This window comes from Suillus discolor (assembly GCF_016758755.1).
Source record: "Suillus discolor strain FC423 chromosome Unknown F5147scaffold_12, whole genome shotgun sequence".
Lineage (NCBI taxonomy): Eukaryota > Fungi > Basidiomycota > Agaricomycetes > Boletales > Suillaceae > Suillus > Suillus discolor.
Window position 1 is genome coordinate 545,051 of NW_024541259.1, and position 13,509 is coordinate 558,559.

The 13,509-nt window shown below is 48.6% G+C and overlaps 4 protein-coding genes across 4 annotated transcripts; 2 read left to right on the forward strand and 2 right to left on the reverse strand.

Moving 5' to 3' along the window:
- Nucleotides 1-20: 20 nt before the first annotated feature.
- Nucleotides 21-4,805, forward strand: F5147DRAFT_770781 (allophanate hydrolase subunit 2-domain-containing protein; the record flags this gene model as incomplete). Its single annotated transcript, XM_041441174.1, has 20 exons — nucleotides 21-632; nucleotides 683-751; nucleotides 804-921; nucleotides 970-1,157; nucleotides 1,210-1,488; nucleotides 1,542-1,774; nucleotides 1,833-1,891; nucleotides 1,944-2,260; nucleotides 2,315-2,754; nucleotides 2,803-3,046; nucleotides 3,102-3,248; nucleotides 3,300-3,587; nucleotides 3,644-3,691; nucleotides 3,738-3,800; nucleotides 3,856-4,015; nucleotides 4,096-4,114; nucleotides 4,173-4,206; nucleotides 4,257-4,372; nucleotides 4,431-4,507; nucleotides 4,561-4,805. The coding sequence occupies 20 exons, from the start codon at nucleotides 21-23 to the stop codon at nucleotides 4,803-4,805; spliced, it is 3,756 nt and encodes a 1,251-aa protein (XP_041295955.1).
- Nucleotides 4,806-4,854: 49 nt separating this feature from the next.
- On the reverse strand, nucleotides 4,855-5,711 carry F5147DRAFT_770782 (uncharacterized protein; the record flags this gene model as incomplete). The annotated part of the gene is made up of 2 exons (XM_041441175.1): nucleotides 4,855-5,151; nucleotides 5,205-5,711. The coding sequence occupies 2 exons, from the start codon at nucleotides 5,709-5,711 to the stop codon at nucleotides 4,855-4,857; spliced, it is 804 nt and encodes a 267-aa protein (XP_041295956.1).
- Nucleotides 5,712-7,325: 1,614 nt separating this feature from the next.
- On the forward strand, nucleotides 7,326-10,602 carry F5147DRAFT_681755 (OPT oligopeptide transporter). The gene is made up of 12 exons (XM_041436399.1): nucleotides 7,326-7,479; nucleotides 7,545-7,616; nucleotides 7,668-7,760; nucleotides 7,810-8,048; nucleotides 8,101-8,155; nucleotides 8,207-8,296; nucleotides 8,345-9,285; nucleotides 9,337-9,582; nucleotides 9,641-9,786; nucleotides 9,836-9,972; nucleotides 10,022-10,398; nucleotides 10,453-10,602. The coding sequence occupies exons 1-11, from the start codon at nucleotides 7,410-7,412 to the stop codon at nucleotides 10,222-10,224; spliced, it is 2,292 nt and encodes a 763-aa protein (XP_041295957.1). The 5' UTR covers nucleotides 7,326-7,409; the 3' UTR covers nucleotides 10,225-10,398; nucleotides 10,453-10,602.
- Nucleotides 10,603-11,266: 664 nt separating this feature from the next.
- F5147DRAFT_571505 (uncharacterized protein) lies at nucleotides 11,267-13,438 on the reverse strand (the record flags this gene model as incomplete). The annotated part of the gene is made up of 6 exons (XM_041431050.1): nucleotides 11,267-11,295; nucleotides 11,353-11,482; nucleotides 11,557-11,779; nucleotides 11,893-11,943; nucleotides 11,997-12,583; nucleotides 12,674-13,438. 6 exons carry the CDS (start codon nucleotides 13,436-13,438, stop codon nucleotides 11,267-11,269), a joined length of 1,785 nt encoding a protein of 594 aa, XP_041295958.1.
- Nucleotides 13,439-13,509: the final 71 nt, after the last annotated feature.

Below are 13,509 nucleotides of genomic sequence, written 5' to 3' on the forward strand. Positions count from 1 at the left end.
ATTCCAACACTACCACTAACATGTCACTCAATAGTGAATACGCTAGCCACAAGCTATTAGTTGCAAATAGAGGAGAGATTGCTGTTCGAATCATTCGAACTGCTCAGCGGCTGGGTATAGCAACAGTAGCCATCTACACCTCGTCAGACGCCCTCTCCCCTCACGTCGCCATCGCAGACGAAGCCGCTCATTTGCAGAACTACGCCAGCGACCAACAGCAACTAGCATCAGAATCGAAGCTGTACTTATCCAGTGCTACCATCATTATGATATGCAAGCAGTATCGGATTACCATGGTTCATCCAGGTTATGGTTTCCTCTCGGAGAATGAGGAATTTGCTCTTTCTGTAGAGGCAGCCCAGATGATCTGGCTCGGTCCCCAACCAGACGTTATTCGGATCATGGGTCTAAAACACGAAGGCCGGCGTCTTGCTGCGAATGCTGGCTTGCAGCTCGTTCCAGGGTCTCAAGGACTTGTAAACACTCTCGATGAGGGCCTAAACATAGCAAATACGATTGGTTTTCCTGTGATTCTGAAAGCGACAGCTGGGGGAGGAGGCATGGGTCTTATTGTTTGTCAAAACGGCAGCGATCTCTCCAAGTGCTTTATCAGTGCTCAAGAAAGGGCAACTGTAAGTATGATGGTTTACGCGCTTGTTGAAGCTGAATATACATTCCCCAGTCAATGTTTCGTAATGGGGGAGTTTTCATTGAACGATACTACCCTGCAGCACGCCATATCGAAATCCAAGTTAGTATTCGTGAAGCTCGAATTCACGCTATGCTACATTTCCGCATAACAGGTGTTCGGTAATGGACTGGGTGATGTGGTACACATGGGGGAGAGGGAATGCAGCGTTCAAAGGAGACATCAAAAGGTCGTGGAAGAGACCCCAAGTCCATTCGTCACGGGTCATTCAGGTAGTTATTAAGAATGTTGATGGAGTAGCCTGTGTTGATATTTCGCAGATCTTCGTGAAGATATATGTGATGCAGCCGTGAAGCTGTGCAGAGCTATCAAATATGCATCCGCAGGTTGGACAGCCTATGATGATCGCTGGTCGTATTTTACTTATTGCAAGTCAGGTACGGTGGAATTTCTTGTGGACGATGAGTCGGGCGAGTTTTTTTTTCTTGAAATGAATACACGTATCCAGGTGCGTAGAGTTGTGATGAATGTCGGGGAACACGTCCTCTAATTGCATGCAGGTCGAGCACGCCATCACAGAGGCTATACATCCTGGCCTGGACCTCGTAGAAATGATGGTAGCACAAGGAATTGCACAGCAGTCTGAGGCGAGAGGTCTTGATCGTGCGAATCAAAGCATGATGCAAGCTATCTACGACAAGAACCTTGCTGAGTCTCGCATCCACGCCATCGAAGCCAGAGTCTATTGTGAAAACCCCTCAGAAGGCTTCAAACCCAGTCCAGGCATCCTACAGTTCGTGGAATTCCCAAAAGAGGATTGGCTTCGCGTTGACAGTTGGGTATGTATGTCGCTTGGTGTCCAACACTAAAGCTTCAAATGTAAACTTTGCAGGTGTCGACGGGAACGGAAGTAACTCAGTTTTTCGACCCTTTACTATGTAAATTAATCGTGACTGGTTCAACACGAGAACAAGCAGTTTCAAGAATGGTTCAAGTATTGAAAGCCTGCAAAGTCTTTGGCCCGCCAAACAACCTGGCCTACCTCGCTTCAATATGTAACAGCACTATTTTCAAAGAAGGGAAGGCCACAACACGGTTTTTGGACAACTTTGATTTCTCCCCAAGGTGCGCGCAGTTGGATATGACCCAAATGGCTCACAGTGCTGATTAGTTTATTTTGAAGCGCATTCACTGTGCTATCAGCTGGTATTGAAATGACTATCCAAGATCTACCCGGCAGGCGTATCGGGCTAGGCATCCCGCGAAGCGGCCCCATGGATTCTCAGGCATTCAGTGCAGCCAACATACTGGCTAGGCAATACACCGGAGACGGAAGCATTAGAGATTGTCGTCCTCCCTGGCGCCGGATGCAAGCTGAAATTCCACAGTTTCGCTATTGTAGCGATAACTGGCAAGTCAGCAACTGTGAAGATCAACGGAGAACAGGTTTCCATGTGGGCTCGCCTCGCTGTCCCCGAAAATGCGATTCTCGATATTGCGGTCCTCCCAGGTCCTGGGTTCAGAATATATCTGGCAATCAGAGGTGGCTTCCCTGAAGTGCCACAATATCTTGGATCCAAGTCGACGTCGATGGGCCTTGGAGGCTATCAGGTGCTCCGAATTTTATATTTGGTTGAATTTAGTTTTTGCTCACCATCCCCTCAGGGAAGATCGCTTAGAGTTGGCGATCAACTTTCCTTCGGTTCGCAATCATCATCAGAGCAAGATGAAATAGATCCGATAGCCTTCTTACTCCCCAAAAGCCTCATCCCGGTCTATCCTCAAGATTGGGTTATCAAAGTTTTGGCTGGACCACATGATGATGCGGTAATTTTGACCCCAGAAGGAAACGCCAAGTTTTACTCGACCAAGTGGACCATCAGTTCATCAAGTAATAGAATGGGGATACGGCTGGAGAGCGATCAAAGCATAGATTGGGCACGTAACACTGGTGGCGAGGGAGGGTCTCACCCAAGCAACATTCTAGATAACGGATATGCGTTAGGGACGGTTAACGTGAATGGAGACACGCCCGTTATCTTAACAAATGAAGGACCAGACATGGGTGGGTATGTCTGCGTGTGTACCGTCGCGACTGCGGAAAGGTAAGTGACTTTCCAAATCAGGTGAGTCCTGCTCATCGGTACCCACAGGTGGAAGCTGGGGCAATTGAGCCCTGGCAGTACGGTGACCTTTCGCAAGGTTTCATGGCAGGATGCACAAGCTTGTATGAAAACCTCGCTTAGATGGATTGAGGCCGTGCAGGCCGTTATCGCTGGATCTCAACCACATGCGAGCTTCATAGATAGTGCTTTGGAAGGTAGGGAATTATCCGGAATCCTGCACAGGAATGAGTGGCTACCAGGAAGTTCGAGACCTGCTGTAACGTTCCGACAAGTGCGTTCACTACATTACGGCCATTGGTGACCGTCATATCTAACGCCTAGATCAGGCTGGCGACTCTGCTATTCTGGTAGAATACGGAGAGATGCATCTAGACTTCGCTCTCCGAGTGCGCGTACACGCGCTGGAATCGGAAGTGCGTAAGAGGAACATTAAAGGCATATGGACATTTGCGCCATGCATTCGATCCACGATGGTGCGTTTCCTTTTATCGACAAGTTCTCGGTCTGATCGGAGTTGTTATCAGTGCCATTATGATCCTTCAGTTATCTCCCAGGCTGACGTACTCGCTGTCCTATTAAGCACGGAACGCTCATTACCAGATTCCCCATTAGACCTCCAGTTCTCTGGGCGCAAGATCACATTCCCGATCGTGCTCGACGATCAGTGGTGTCGTGATGCCTTGCAACGATACATGCGAACAACCAGAAATAGCGCTGTTTATTTACCAAGCAACATCGATTACCTCGCGCGAAATAATGGTCTGGAGGGTGGTGCCGATGAGGCACTTCAGAAACTGATGGATTCAGCTTGGGTACGTGTCCTTATGAACAAACATCATTGTATTTTGGCGCTTAAATCAATCCAAAGCTCGTTTTTGGCGTCGGATTTTATCTAGCCTGTCCTTTCTTAGTTCCAGTAAGACGATATCAACGGAATGATTTTGATGTTAATAACAGAGCAGATCGACCCACGGTGCCGTCTAGTCGGGCAGAAAATGAATCCTTCACGAACATACACCCCTAGTGTGAGTTTTATTAGTTCCGAAAAAATCAAATAGATGATACGTCAAATTGCTGCAGGGAGCGGTCGGCATCGCTGGTCCCGTGGCTGCCATTTATCCGGTCATCTCGCCTGGAGGATACCAGCTGTTTGGACGCACGCTTCCAGCTTGGCAAACTTGGGGAAAGGGGCCTGATTTTGCCTCCGATCGACCGTGGCTGCTTCAGCCATTTGACCAAGGTAGGTGCCTGGTTGATGCAGGTCCGTTGTTCGCTTCTTTACTAACAACAATCTTTCGAGGTCCTCTTCGAACCCGTCAGCGAGGAACGCTATCTCGAGGTATGTCTGTTTCGCTGGAGGGATATTTCTGAGCTGACACGTCACGAAGATTGAACAGGAATTCAATGCGGGACAATACAAATTCAAGGCAAGTGACCTCTCACGGTGTGAATTATGGGTGGAAATTGTAATGCGGTGATAGATCGAGCCTGCGGTCTTCTCCATGGCAGCGTACATCACACATACCGACAGTATACAACAAGAGATTGCGGAATTTAAGCGGAAAACAGGCAGAGGGACAGCGAGAGAGGAAGCACGGTCAGTGAGGTCTTGAACGACGAGCTACAACCTATTGATTTCATGCGATGGTGTGAAGTGAGACCGAACTGTTGCGTGAATGGCAGGCACAGAAAGCGGTGAAAGCTCCACCCACGGTATTGGTAGATGATACAGGTATAGGCAGTAGGGTTCGGATGTCGAAATAATTTCAACTCACTCATCCGCAGACTTGGGACCTGGTAGCACAAGCGTCACTTCTTCCATATCAGCATCTATTTGGAAAATCAAATGCCAGCCTGGAGATGTCATACAATCTGCCGATGACATTCTGGTCATCCTCGAAGCGATGAAGACCGAGATTAATATTCTTGCAGGAGAAGAAAATGTTGGCAAGGTAGTGAAAAGCTTGGGTAAAGGGATTAGGGAAGGAGCAATTGTCCAAGTGGGGGACATCCTCGCATGGTTTGAATAATTATGTGTAGACTGTAAGGTTGTAAGATTAAACTGGGCGCAATGGATATTTAAAGGCAAATGTCTTGCCCTACACCATACTTGAAATTACCAACTCCCGACGTTATCTTACACAATCTACTCGAGTGGTGTACTTTCCAGTCACCTTCTTCCAAGCGTATGAAATTGGCCTCACTACTAATGCACTTCACATTGGGAAATGCTGGGATTATCGTCCCGTTCAAGTGGTCAGAGACAATATCGAGCGTTGTCGTCGTCGTCGTCCATTCACTGGCTGTGACGAAGTAAAGATTGAGTTCCTGCAAGCTAGGAAGGGTACCAGGTCCATCACAGAGAGCGGATACCAGCTGCCACGAAGATAAGCCGGGGAGGTAGCAATACAAGCGAGATGATAGCATACCATCTCCACGTCATGCTGTGGCACAAACAGTCCAACTCCATTTATAGTAAAAGAATGCAAGCGAGTGAAGAGCTTTTTCAGCGAAAGCTTGCCAACGAGCGGCGAAGCCAACGCGTATTTGTTGACTCCAAAGGTTACGCTCTGGAGGCCAGGCAGATGCCCAAACACCTGAAGTAGCGGTTCCATGTCGAAAATTCGTTGATTGAGAAACAAATTGTCGATGGCAAGCTGACGAAAGGCCACTATCTTCAGGACTGCCTCTACATCACTTGCATTGAGCGAGCGCATGGAAGTAGTTGCGATTGGCCGAAGGGTGAAGGTAGTTGGAGAACCAAAGAGCGTAACATTACGAACGGTCAATTCTTTATCGGGCGGATCTTCTATGAATGAGCAAAGGTAGAACTCAAGGACGTCGAGCTGCTTCAACTGTGCTAGCGCTTCCCAATGATCCTTCTTCACAAAAGAAGAAGAGAAGACTACTTTTTGAATCTTGGACATGCGCGCCATTGCTTTGCAATATAACGTTGCAAACGGAAAGAGGAGCCTACTTCGCCTCCTTGTTAAGGTTCCAAAGTTCGAAAGTGCACTCCTTGACGTATAGTGCAACTGACTTGGCTGGCTCAGTATTTGCTACGATTTGTCTGGCCCATTTCGTCTTGCGTGAAGCCTGCATCCTGTTGCCGTTGGTATCCCCCGAGAACGTGACACGTTCGAAGACACGGGGTAACGCGACGGAGCAGAAAAAACGGCACACGAGTGCGAGGGGTTTCGACGTATTCCTCTTTCAGTGGCTGATCGGTTGGTGCAATGAGCTCAAAAATTTCAAGATATATTTCGTTTGGGATGAGAGGCAAGATAGTCTGACCATTCCGGCGAAGAGGAGCTAACACACATTGTAGGGCGGGTCACGATCACAAATTTGAAAATTTACAGTTGATGGTACTTACTAGACCAGGAGAAATCCATGTTTAAAATTATACCGCAGATTGATAAGATGTTGACTAATGTCAGATGAACACACTACAAAGGTGGTAAGCTGGTAACTAGAGGTTGACCCGCTTGAGCTGGAGGACTGCTGTCAACAATATTTTTGGGAACCGTTGTTGTTATACTAGATACAAATACTTAGAAACAAGGACCCCAGGTGGACCTCTCGGTGCAACTTGCGGTCCGATTGAAGGTTTCAGTGAGCAGTATATCGCATACTGGTACTTGCTGCGTGCTGCGTATCAATTAATAGACGTACTACTTCAAGCTTCAAGCTTCAAGATCCGAGTCTGCCGGATGAATCAGATGTTCGCAATCTCGTCACTTGTATACGTGATGAAGACAAAGGCTGCTACTAGTAGCTAGAAGTCTCAGCGTCCCAGTACTAGTATGTCTCATCAAAGTGGTTCAGATCCGCGGCAAATCTCTTGGCCAGGGATGATTCAATCGAGAACAAGCACAGCGCAGAGCGTGACGTTAATTCCCACTTATTGAATAATCATTGAGTTTGAACGGTAAGCTTCTTCACCTTATCTGATTTATCAGATAGTGCACACGAACCGGGTACAGGGTCTGATGACCGGTGGTATAGTGTGAGATATGGTTGTGCTCGAGTAGTTGAATACTTAGTGGGCATTACAGGTGTGGAAGCTCCGTAGGTTAAGCCCAATAGATCACCAGGTGGAATCAATCTGCCAGTCAATTATCCAAAAATGATCACCCAAGTTCAGCAAGTTTATTTTTAAGAACAAGTGAACATGTGCTTCAGAAAACCCTTTGAAGCCATCTCACATGGTTCATCACGGTGGCAAAGCGCAGTTTTATGTAAAATGCCCGAGCAACGTTATAGACCAGGAACCTTGATGCTATTATCGACCAATGAATGTGCCAAAAAGGTTCCAGGACATTGTAAGGGGATCGCGGGTATCCAGCCAGCCTATCGTACGGTACTAGTGAGGTGTCCCATGAGTGAGTGTTGTACTAGTGGCACCCGAACAATATTGACGGTAAGCATATATACTAACAGGGATCTGATCGGCGGCCGGCGGTGTCAAGATCGAGATTCACATACAAATTTACATTTATGGTAGTTTACCGGAACAAATTATTATGTCCCATGTGTATCATGATTCTTGCACTTACATACTTTCGAAAACCGTACAAAAGCCGGGATCACTACGATGCGTATCCCCCGGCCGTTCGTCCTTCCTCGCTATCATGTCGACTTATGCTGGTCATTCCAGCACCGGTGGCTCAATCGAAAAGGTTGACTCTGAGAAGGCAGCCCGTCAGTTTATTTCCCCTCCATTATACCAATATTCACTCATACTCACCCCGAACATTTGGTTCCAGTCGGTGCTCTGCCCCTTGCTGATTTTGATGACCCAAACATCGACAAGGAAGAAGCCATAACTGGCATTTTAGGTTAGCCCATCACATCCTCCACTAAAATTCACTCTGAACACACCCTCCCAGAGGATGACTCTCCTTATCCCGAGGTCCGATCGGCTGTATCCAACACTGACGACATGTCCATACCCTGTAGCACTTTCCGTGCATGGGTTATGGGTGAGTCCAGAATCTTTTGCTACGCGTCATGTAGCTCATTACAACTCAGGCTTTTTCTGGGTTGTCATCATCCCTGGTTTGAACCAGTTCTTTTATTTTCGATATCCCTCTGTCAACCTCACCGGCATGGTCGCTCAATTGTTGTCATTCCCCATGGGTCGTCTTTGGGCAGCTGTCGTGCCTAATATTTCGGTGTTCGGAGTCCACTTGAACCCCGGACCATTCACGATCAAGGAGCATGTTTTAATCACCATTATGGCTACCGTTGGATGGCAATCTGCGTATGCGGTACGTGCGCTTACTAGCGTTTGCATCAACACAATTAATATCATCTTGCCAGACCGATATCGTTGCGGTGCAGAGAGTGTTCTACAATCAAACTTTCAACTTCAGCTGTGAGTGTGTTCACAGTCTGAACGATATCATTAGGTCTGATTTCCGCATAGATCAATGGATGTTGGTCATGTCTACCCAGCTCATTGGCTTCTCACTGGGTGGTATTATGCGCCGATTCCTGGTTCTTCCTCCCTCCATGAGTGAGTCATGCCTCATACTTGTTTCAAGAGAATTAACACTTTTATCAGTTTGGCCTACAAATTTAGTCAACTGCGCCCTATTTAACACGCTCCACGCGCAGTCATACGCTGGTATGGGCAATCGCGGTGGTATTTCAAGAGAGCGTTTCTTCCTTTATGTCTTCTGCGGGGGATGTGCATGGTACTTTGTCCCAGGTTATCTGTTCCAAGCCCTCAGCTACTTCACCTGGGTGTGTTGGATCGCCCCAGATAACGTTGTCGTCAACCAACTCTTCGGCTATGAAAGCGGCCTTGGCATGAGCTTGATCACGTTCGACTGGTCCCAAATTACTTACGTTGTCAACCCACTCGCAACCCCATGGTGGAGCGAAGCTAACGTTCTCGTTGGCTTTGTGTTCTTTTTCTGGATCCTTACCCCGATCCTTTACTACACTAACACCTGGTATTCTAAATTCCTGCCTATCATGTCGCGCACGTCATACGATAACACGGGTGCCACCTACAATGTCACTGCAATTCTTGGCACCGATGGCACGCTTAATGCCACTGCATATGAAGCATACAGCCCTCTGTTCCTGTCCACGACTTTCGCAGTATCTTACGGTCTATCATTTGCGTCGATCACCGCCACCGTTACGCACGCTATCCTCTTCTTCCGTAAGCAGATCTGGGCCCAGTCGCGTCGCTCGATCGATGAACAACCGGACATTCATGCACGTCTCATGGCCAGATACCGTCAAGTTCCAGAGTGGTGGTACCTCGTCGTCTTCGTGGTCATGTTTGTTTTCGGCATCATTGTCATTGAAGTCTGGCCTACCGAGTTCCCGGTGTGGGGCTTTGTTCTCGCACTTATAATTGCTTTCTTCTACATCATTCCCATTGGGATGATTCAAGCTATCACGAATCAACAAGTTGGTCTCAATGTTATCACGGAGTTGGTCGTTGGATATGCTATCCCTGGACGTCCATTGGCAATGATGCTTTTCAAGGCAGGTAGAGTCCTTGCGTTGTCTAGTGCAGTCGCTGACATGCCTATCTAGACATGGGGTTACATTACCATGTCACAAGCGTTGCAGTTCGCCCAGGACTTCAAGCTCGGTCACTACATGAAAATTCCTCCCCGCACAATGTTCTTTGCACAGGTCAGCGCGGCTATTATCGCCGGAACCGTGCAGCTCGCCGTGCAAGCTTGGATGTTTACCAACATTGTGGATATATGTAGTACGACACAACGTGATGGTTTCATCTGCCCCAATACTCAAGTGTTCGGCACTGCATCGATCATCGTAAGTTTTTGTCTGATCTTTACTGCGTCTTTTTTGTTTATTAAAGATGGTCTGGTAGTGGGGTGTCATTGGTCCTCAACGTCAGTTCTCCCCTGGCCAGATGTATGGTGGCCTCCTTTGGTTCTTCCTCATTGGCGCGCTTTGCCCTTTCACTGCTTGGCTTATTTCCCTCAAATGGCCGAACAGCATCATCCGTTACATCAAGTGTGTATCCATTTTTATTGCACTCGCAAAACTAATAATGAGCACATAGCTTCCCCGTAATCTTCACCGGAACATCCGGCATACCACCAGCGACCGCCGTCAATTATGTGCCTTGGGCAATCGTCGGTTTCATATTCCAGTATGTCATCCGCCGCCGCCATTTCTCATGGTGGACAAAGTACAACTGTACGTATCTTTCCCCTCCACTTCACGATATCCTGCTAACACCCCGTAGATGTATTGGCTGCTGCACTTGACTCTGGACTCGCAATTTCTATTGTTCTGATCTTCTTCTGCCTGCAATATCCGCAGAACGGCAGCATTGGTGCAAACACCGTCGCAAAATGGTGGGGCAACAATGTGTTCCTGGATACAGCAGATGGGAAAAGCATGTCTTACTACACTATCAACGGCACCTTCGGGCCATCAACATGGTAGGGAATATTGTAGTTGTACGGTATGAGGGTGTTATATATATTACGAATGTCAAAATATTGTACATTGCGATACACAATCCATTTTTTCATGTGACAGCAGAGAGCCAACCTTCTAGGAGCCATTGCATTGTTCTACCGTCTCGGAAGGAAGGCGCACTAAACATGACTCCCTAGTACCTGTGGAAACAAATCGGAGACCCGCATTGCAGCGCTCAAAGTCACTGTATTCACCTCCAACGCTCAAGCTTCAAGTCTCAAACGCCAGCTGCCCGCTGGACAGGCCTGTAAAACTGAACTCCGGAAAAGAGAGGTGGTCTGCGGAGAGAGGAATATTTGGAGGGAGGTGTGTATTTTCCCCGTGCACGGCAGCCGTTGTGGCGAGTCCCGGCTCACCACGATATTTGTTCTGTAGCACAAGGTATATTTAGAACTTTGACGACAACCAAGTTCTCTCGCTACAGCCGTTCGAGAGAATCCCTCGGAACTCGAGTACGAACATTCGAACCTTTCGGCTCACGCAATCATTTATTTTTCAGACGTCGCTGTCGCTCGCCAAAATAACTACGATTCACACCAGGCATGCGTGTGCTGTGTTTGCGACAATCCGGCAGTGGACTGGCTCAAGAAGGAAAACCAAGCGCTCATCAAGCGTCTGCGTGAGCTTGAGAGCAGTGGAGCCGTGGCAGCTGACAGCCAGGCTGACGAGATAAAGACTTGCTGTAAAAGCAACAGATGTGAAACTTGGGGTTTGGACATATGCGAGCACGACATGATGCAGTTAGTAGGCATTCCGTTCCTTCCAATTCTGATTAAACCTAGTCTCCCCAAGCCAAACCATTAGAGGAAGGAAGACAGTCGATCCTTCCAATCAAGGATTACCTCGTGAACCGCTCTTCAAGCTAGTACGCATTTCCTCAATCTTATTAGAGATACGAGATAAATAACCTTCATAACAGTGACCTGTAAACCAGGCTACCAGGACCAAACGGCTAGAAGCATACACAATCGTCCATCTACACACAACTCGCCACCGCAGCTCCATTTTATGCGACCTTCCAAGCCCAAAAGGGACCTAGCCCACCGACCATGAACCGTCAATAAACACCCTCAGCAAAGCACAAGCACTCACCAAGCGGGTCCGGTCTCTCATGCATTGCCCCAGTCCACATCCCCAAAAACCCAACCGCCGCACCCGGTCCCCCAATTTGAACTGCCTCTGACGACCATTCTGGCTCATTTGACCCGGCTGCAGTAGATACCTTCGAATCAGTCAGCAATGTGTACGCAAGGTATCATAACTAGTATGCTACAAGATGGAAAACGGAGTGCTTACTGTTTGCCATCGAATAGCCCCATCACCGATCATGCTCACTGTACCAGTGACTTTGCGTAATTCGGTTAAACTGTGATCAGACCCTAAAGATTCACCCTCGAAGTGGATGGTTGGGAGGGCGCGAGTGGCGTTGCCTGGTGGGATGCGGGATTCGGAGTAGCCAGTTATGCGAACAGCAATGGGTATGATTCGGCAAGCTTCTTGGATGTCGTCTTGGAGGAACCTTTCTGGTGCGAGCTATAGCGGCAGCGGATTAGAGGGTACGCTTTTCAGATGATGTGGCTCACGTTGTGCACTGCAAAAGAAGCGTTCAATATGAGAAGGTGTAGGATGGACCGAGAGTACTTACTCAAGAGATCTCGGTAATCAAGCCAGCAAACACATCGCCTGTGATATCAACGGAATTGAGTTTTTCGAAGCACGTATCGCCCGAAACTTACTTCCAAACACCACTAATACCTGCCCAATCCCATCCCTCAACTTCGCCCTGCTTGCTTTTCTCACTGCCCTCGGATCTATCTCCCTCCCCAGGTCGATTTGCCCATGCATTCCAATACCCAGGTGATCCACCGATGGACATCGCATACATTTTGCGCATATACGGCAAAACGTCACTTGCCGAAAATGGAGGCGGCATCTCCCTTAAATTCGCCTCGACAACGATACGCGCAGACGCAAGCCACACATAGTCCGGTACGAGCTCATACGGCTCGATTGGTGGATCCACATCAGGAACGCGGTGCCCGTGCATCAGTCCAAAGTGCATCAGACCCAAGTCGTCATCATCATCGTCCTCGTCATTGTCTTCGTTCTCATCCTCATCCAAGATTTCGAGATGGTTTGACTCGGGTGAATCGGTGGTGTTGCGTCGCACGGGTTGGAAGGGACCCCACATGCGTGCAGGTCCGAGGTAGCGCATGTCGTAGACACGTCTGCGTGCAAGGGTGCGGGCATCAGCGGATTGCCCTTCAGGGGTGTATAACAAGGGTCGCGAGCATGTGATGGGTAGGGGAGGCATGTCTTCGTCCTCATCAGGAGCAGAAGTTGAGTCTAGTGATACTGATGTAGATGCTGCTGGCGAGGCTCTAGGAACGGATGTGTATGCGAACTTGGGTACTGGCGCGGCAATAGGTATAAAGCCGGTACAGCAGACGAGTTTGTGGAATAGCTGGCCGACTACTGATCCGTCCCACTGCGACGCAGATGTTAGAGTAGGCTGGTACGGCGCATGACCCTGGACATCGAAGGACAGCTTTGCCATTAGCGTGCGCGTGAGCTCAGGAGGGAGTCCGATTTCTAACAAATCCTGAAGCCACGGCACATTGACGCTACCGAGCATGGCACTGTAATTCGCTGTAAGCAAGTGAAGCAGGGGCGGTAACAGGGGAGCGTTGGTCATGGGTGCGAAAGGGGACTTGGACTCGGGAAAGTCATTTAGGATGGTGAGAGATATACGCGGGGATGACGGGAAGGGCAAGGAGGTGGTGATGACTGAGAGTAGTGCTTTCACTACGGATAATGATGGCACTGGTATATCGAGAACCTTCGACTGCGAACTTACTGGGGCAGTCGTTTGGACCGGACGTCTGATATACCTAGCTGCGCTGATACGGTCAATGTATTCTCGAGTCCAGTTGAACTCCAAGTTATGATGACCATCTGACATGGTGGTCAGATGATTCAGAGCGGGTCTGGGATCATCAAAAGTAGTAAGGAAGATCTCCCGCCACAGGTGTTGGTCTGGACAACAGTAGATTAGCTCATAAAAGAACTTGCTGGTCTGGGAGAGGGCGGCTATGGAATTCGGGTTCCCGGAGGCTGCGGCCACGATAAGCACGGCTTCAATGAGTTCTGCGGGAAGGTTAGCGATGGCAGAAGCCATGTCCGAAGAGTTGGTAGGTAAGGCCGAGCTCGCTGTGCAGCTGATATATAATATCACACACAGTCGTCACG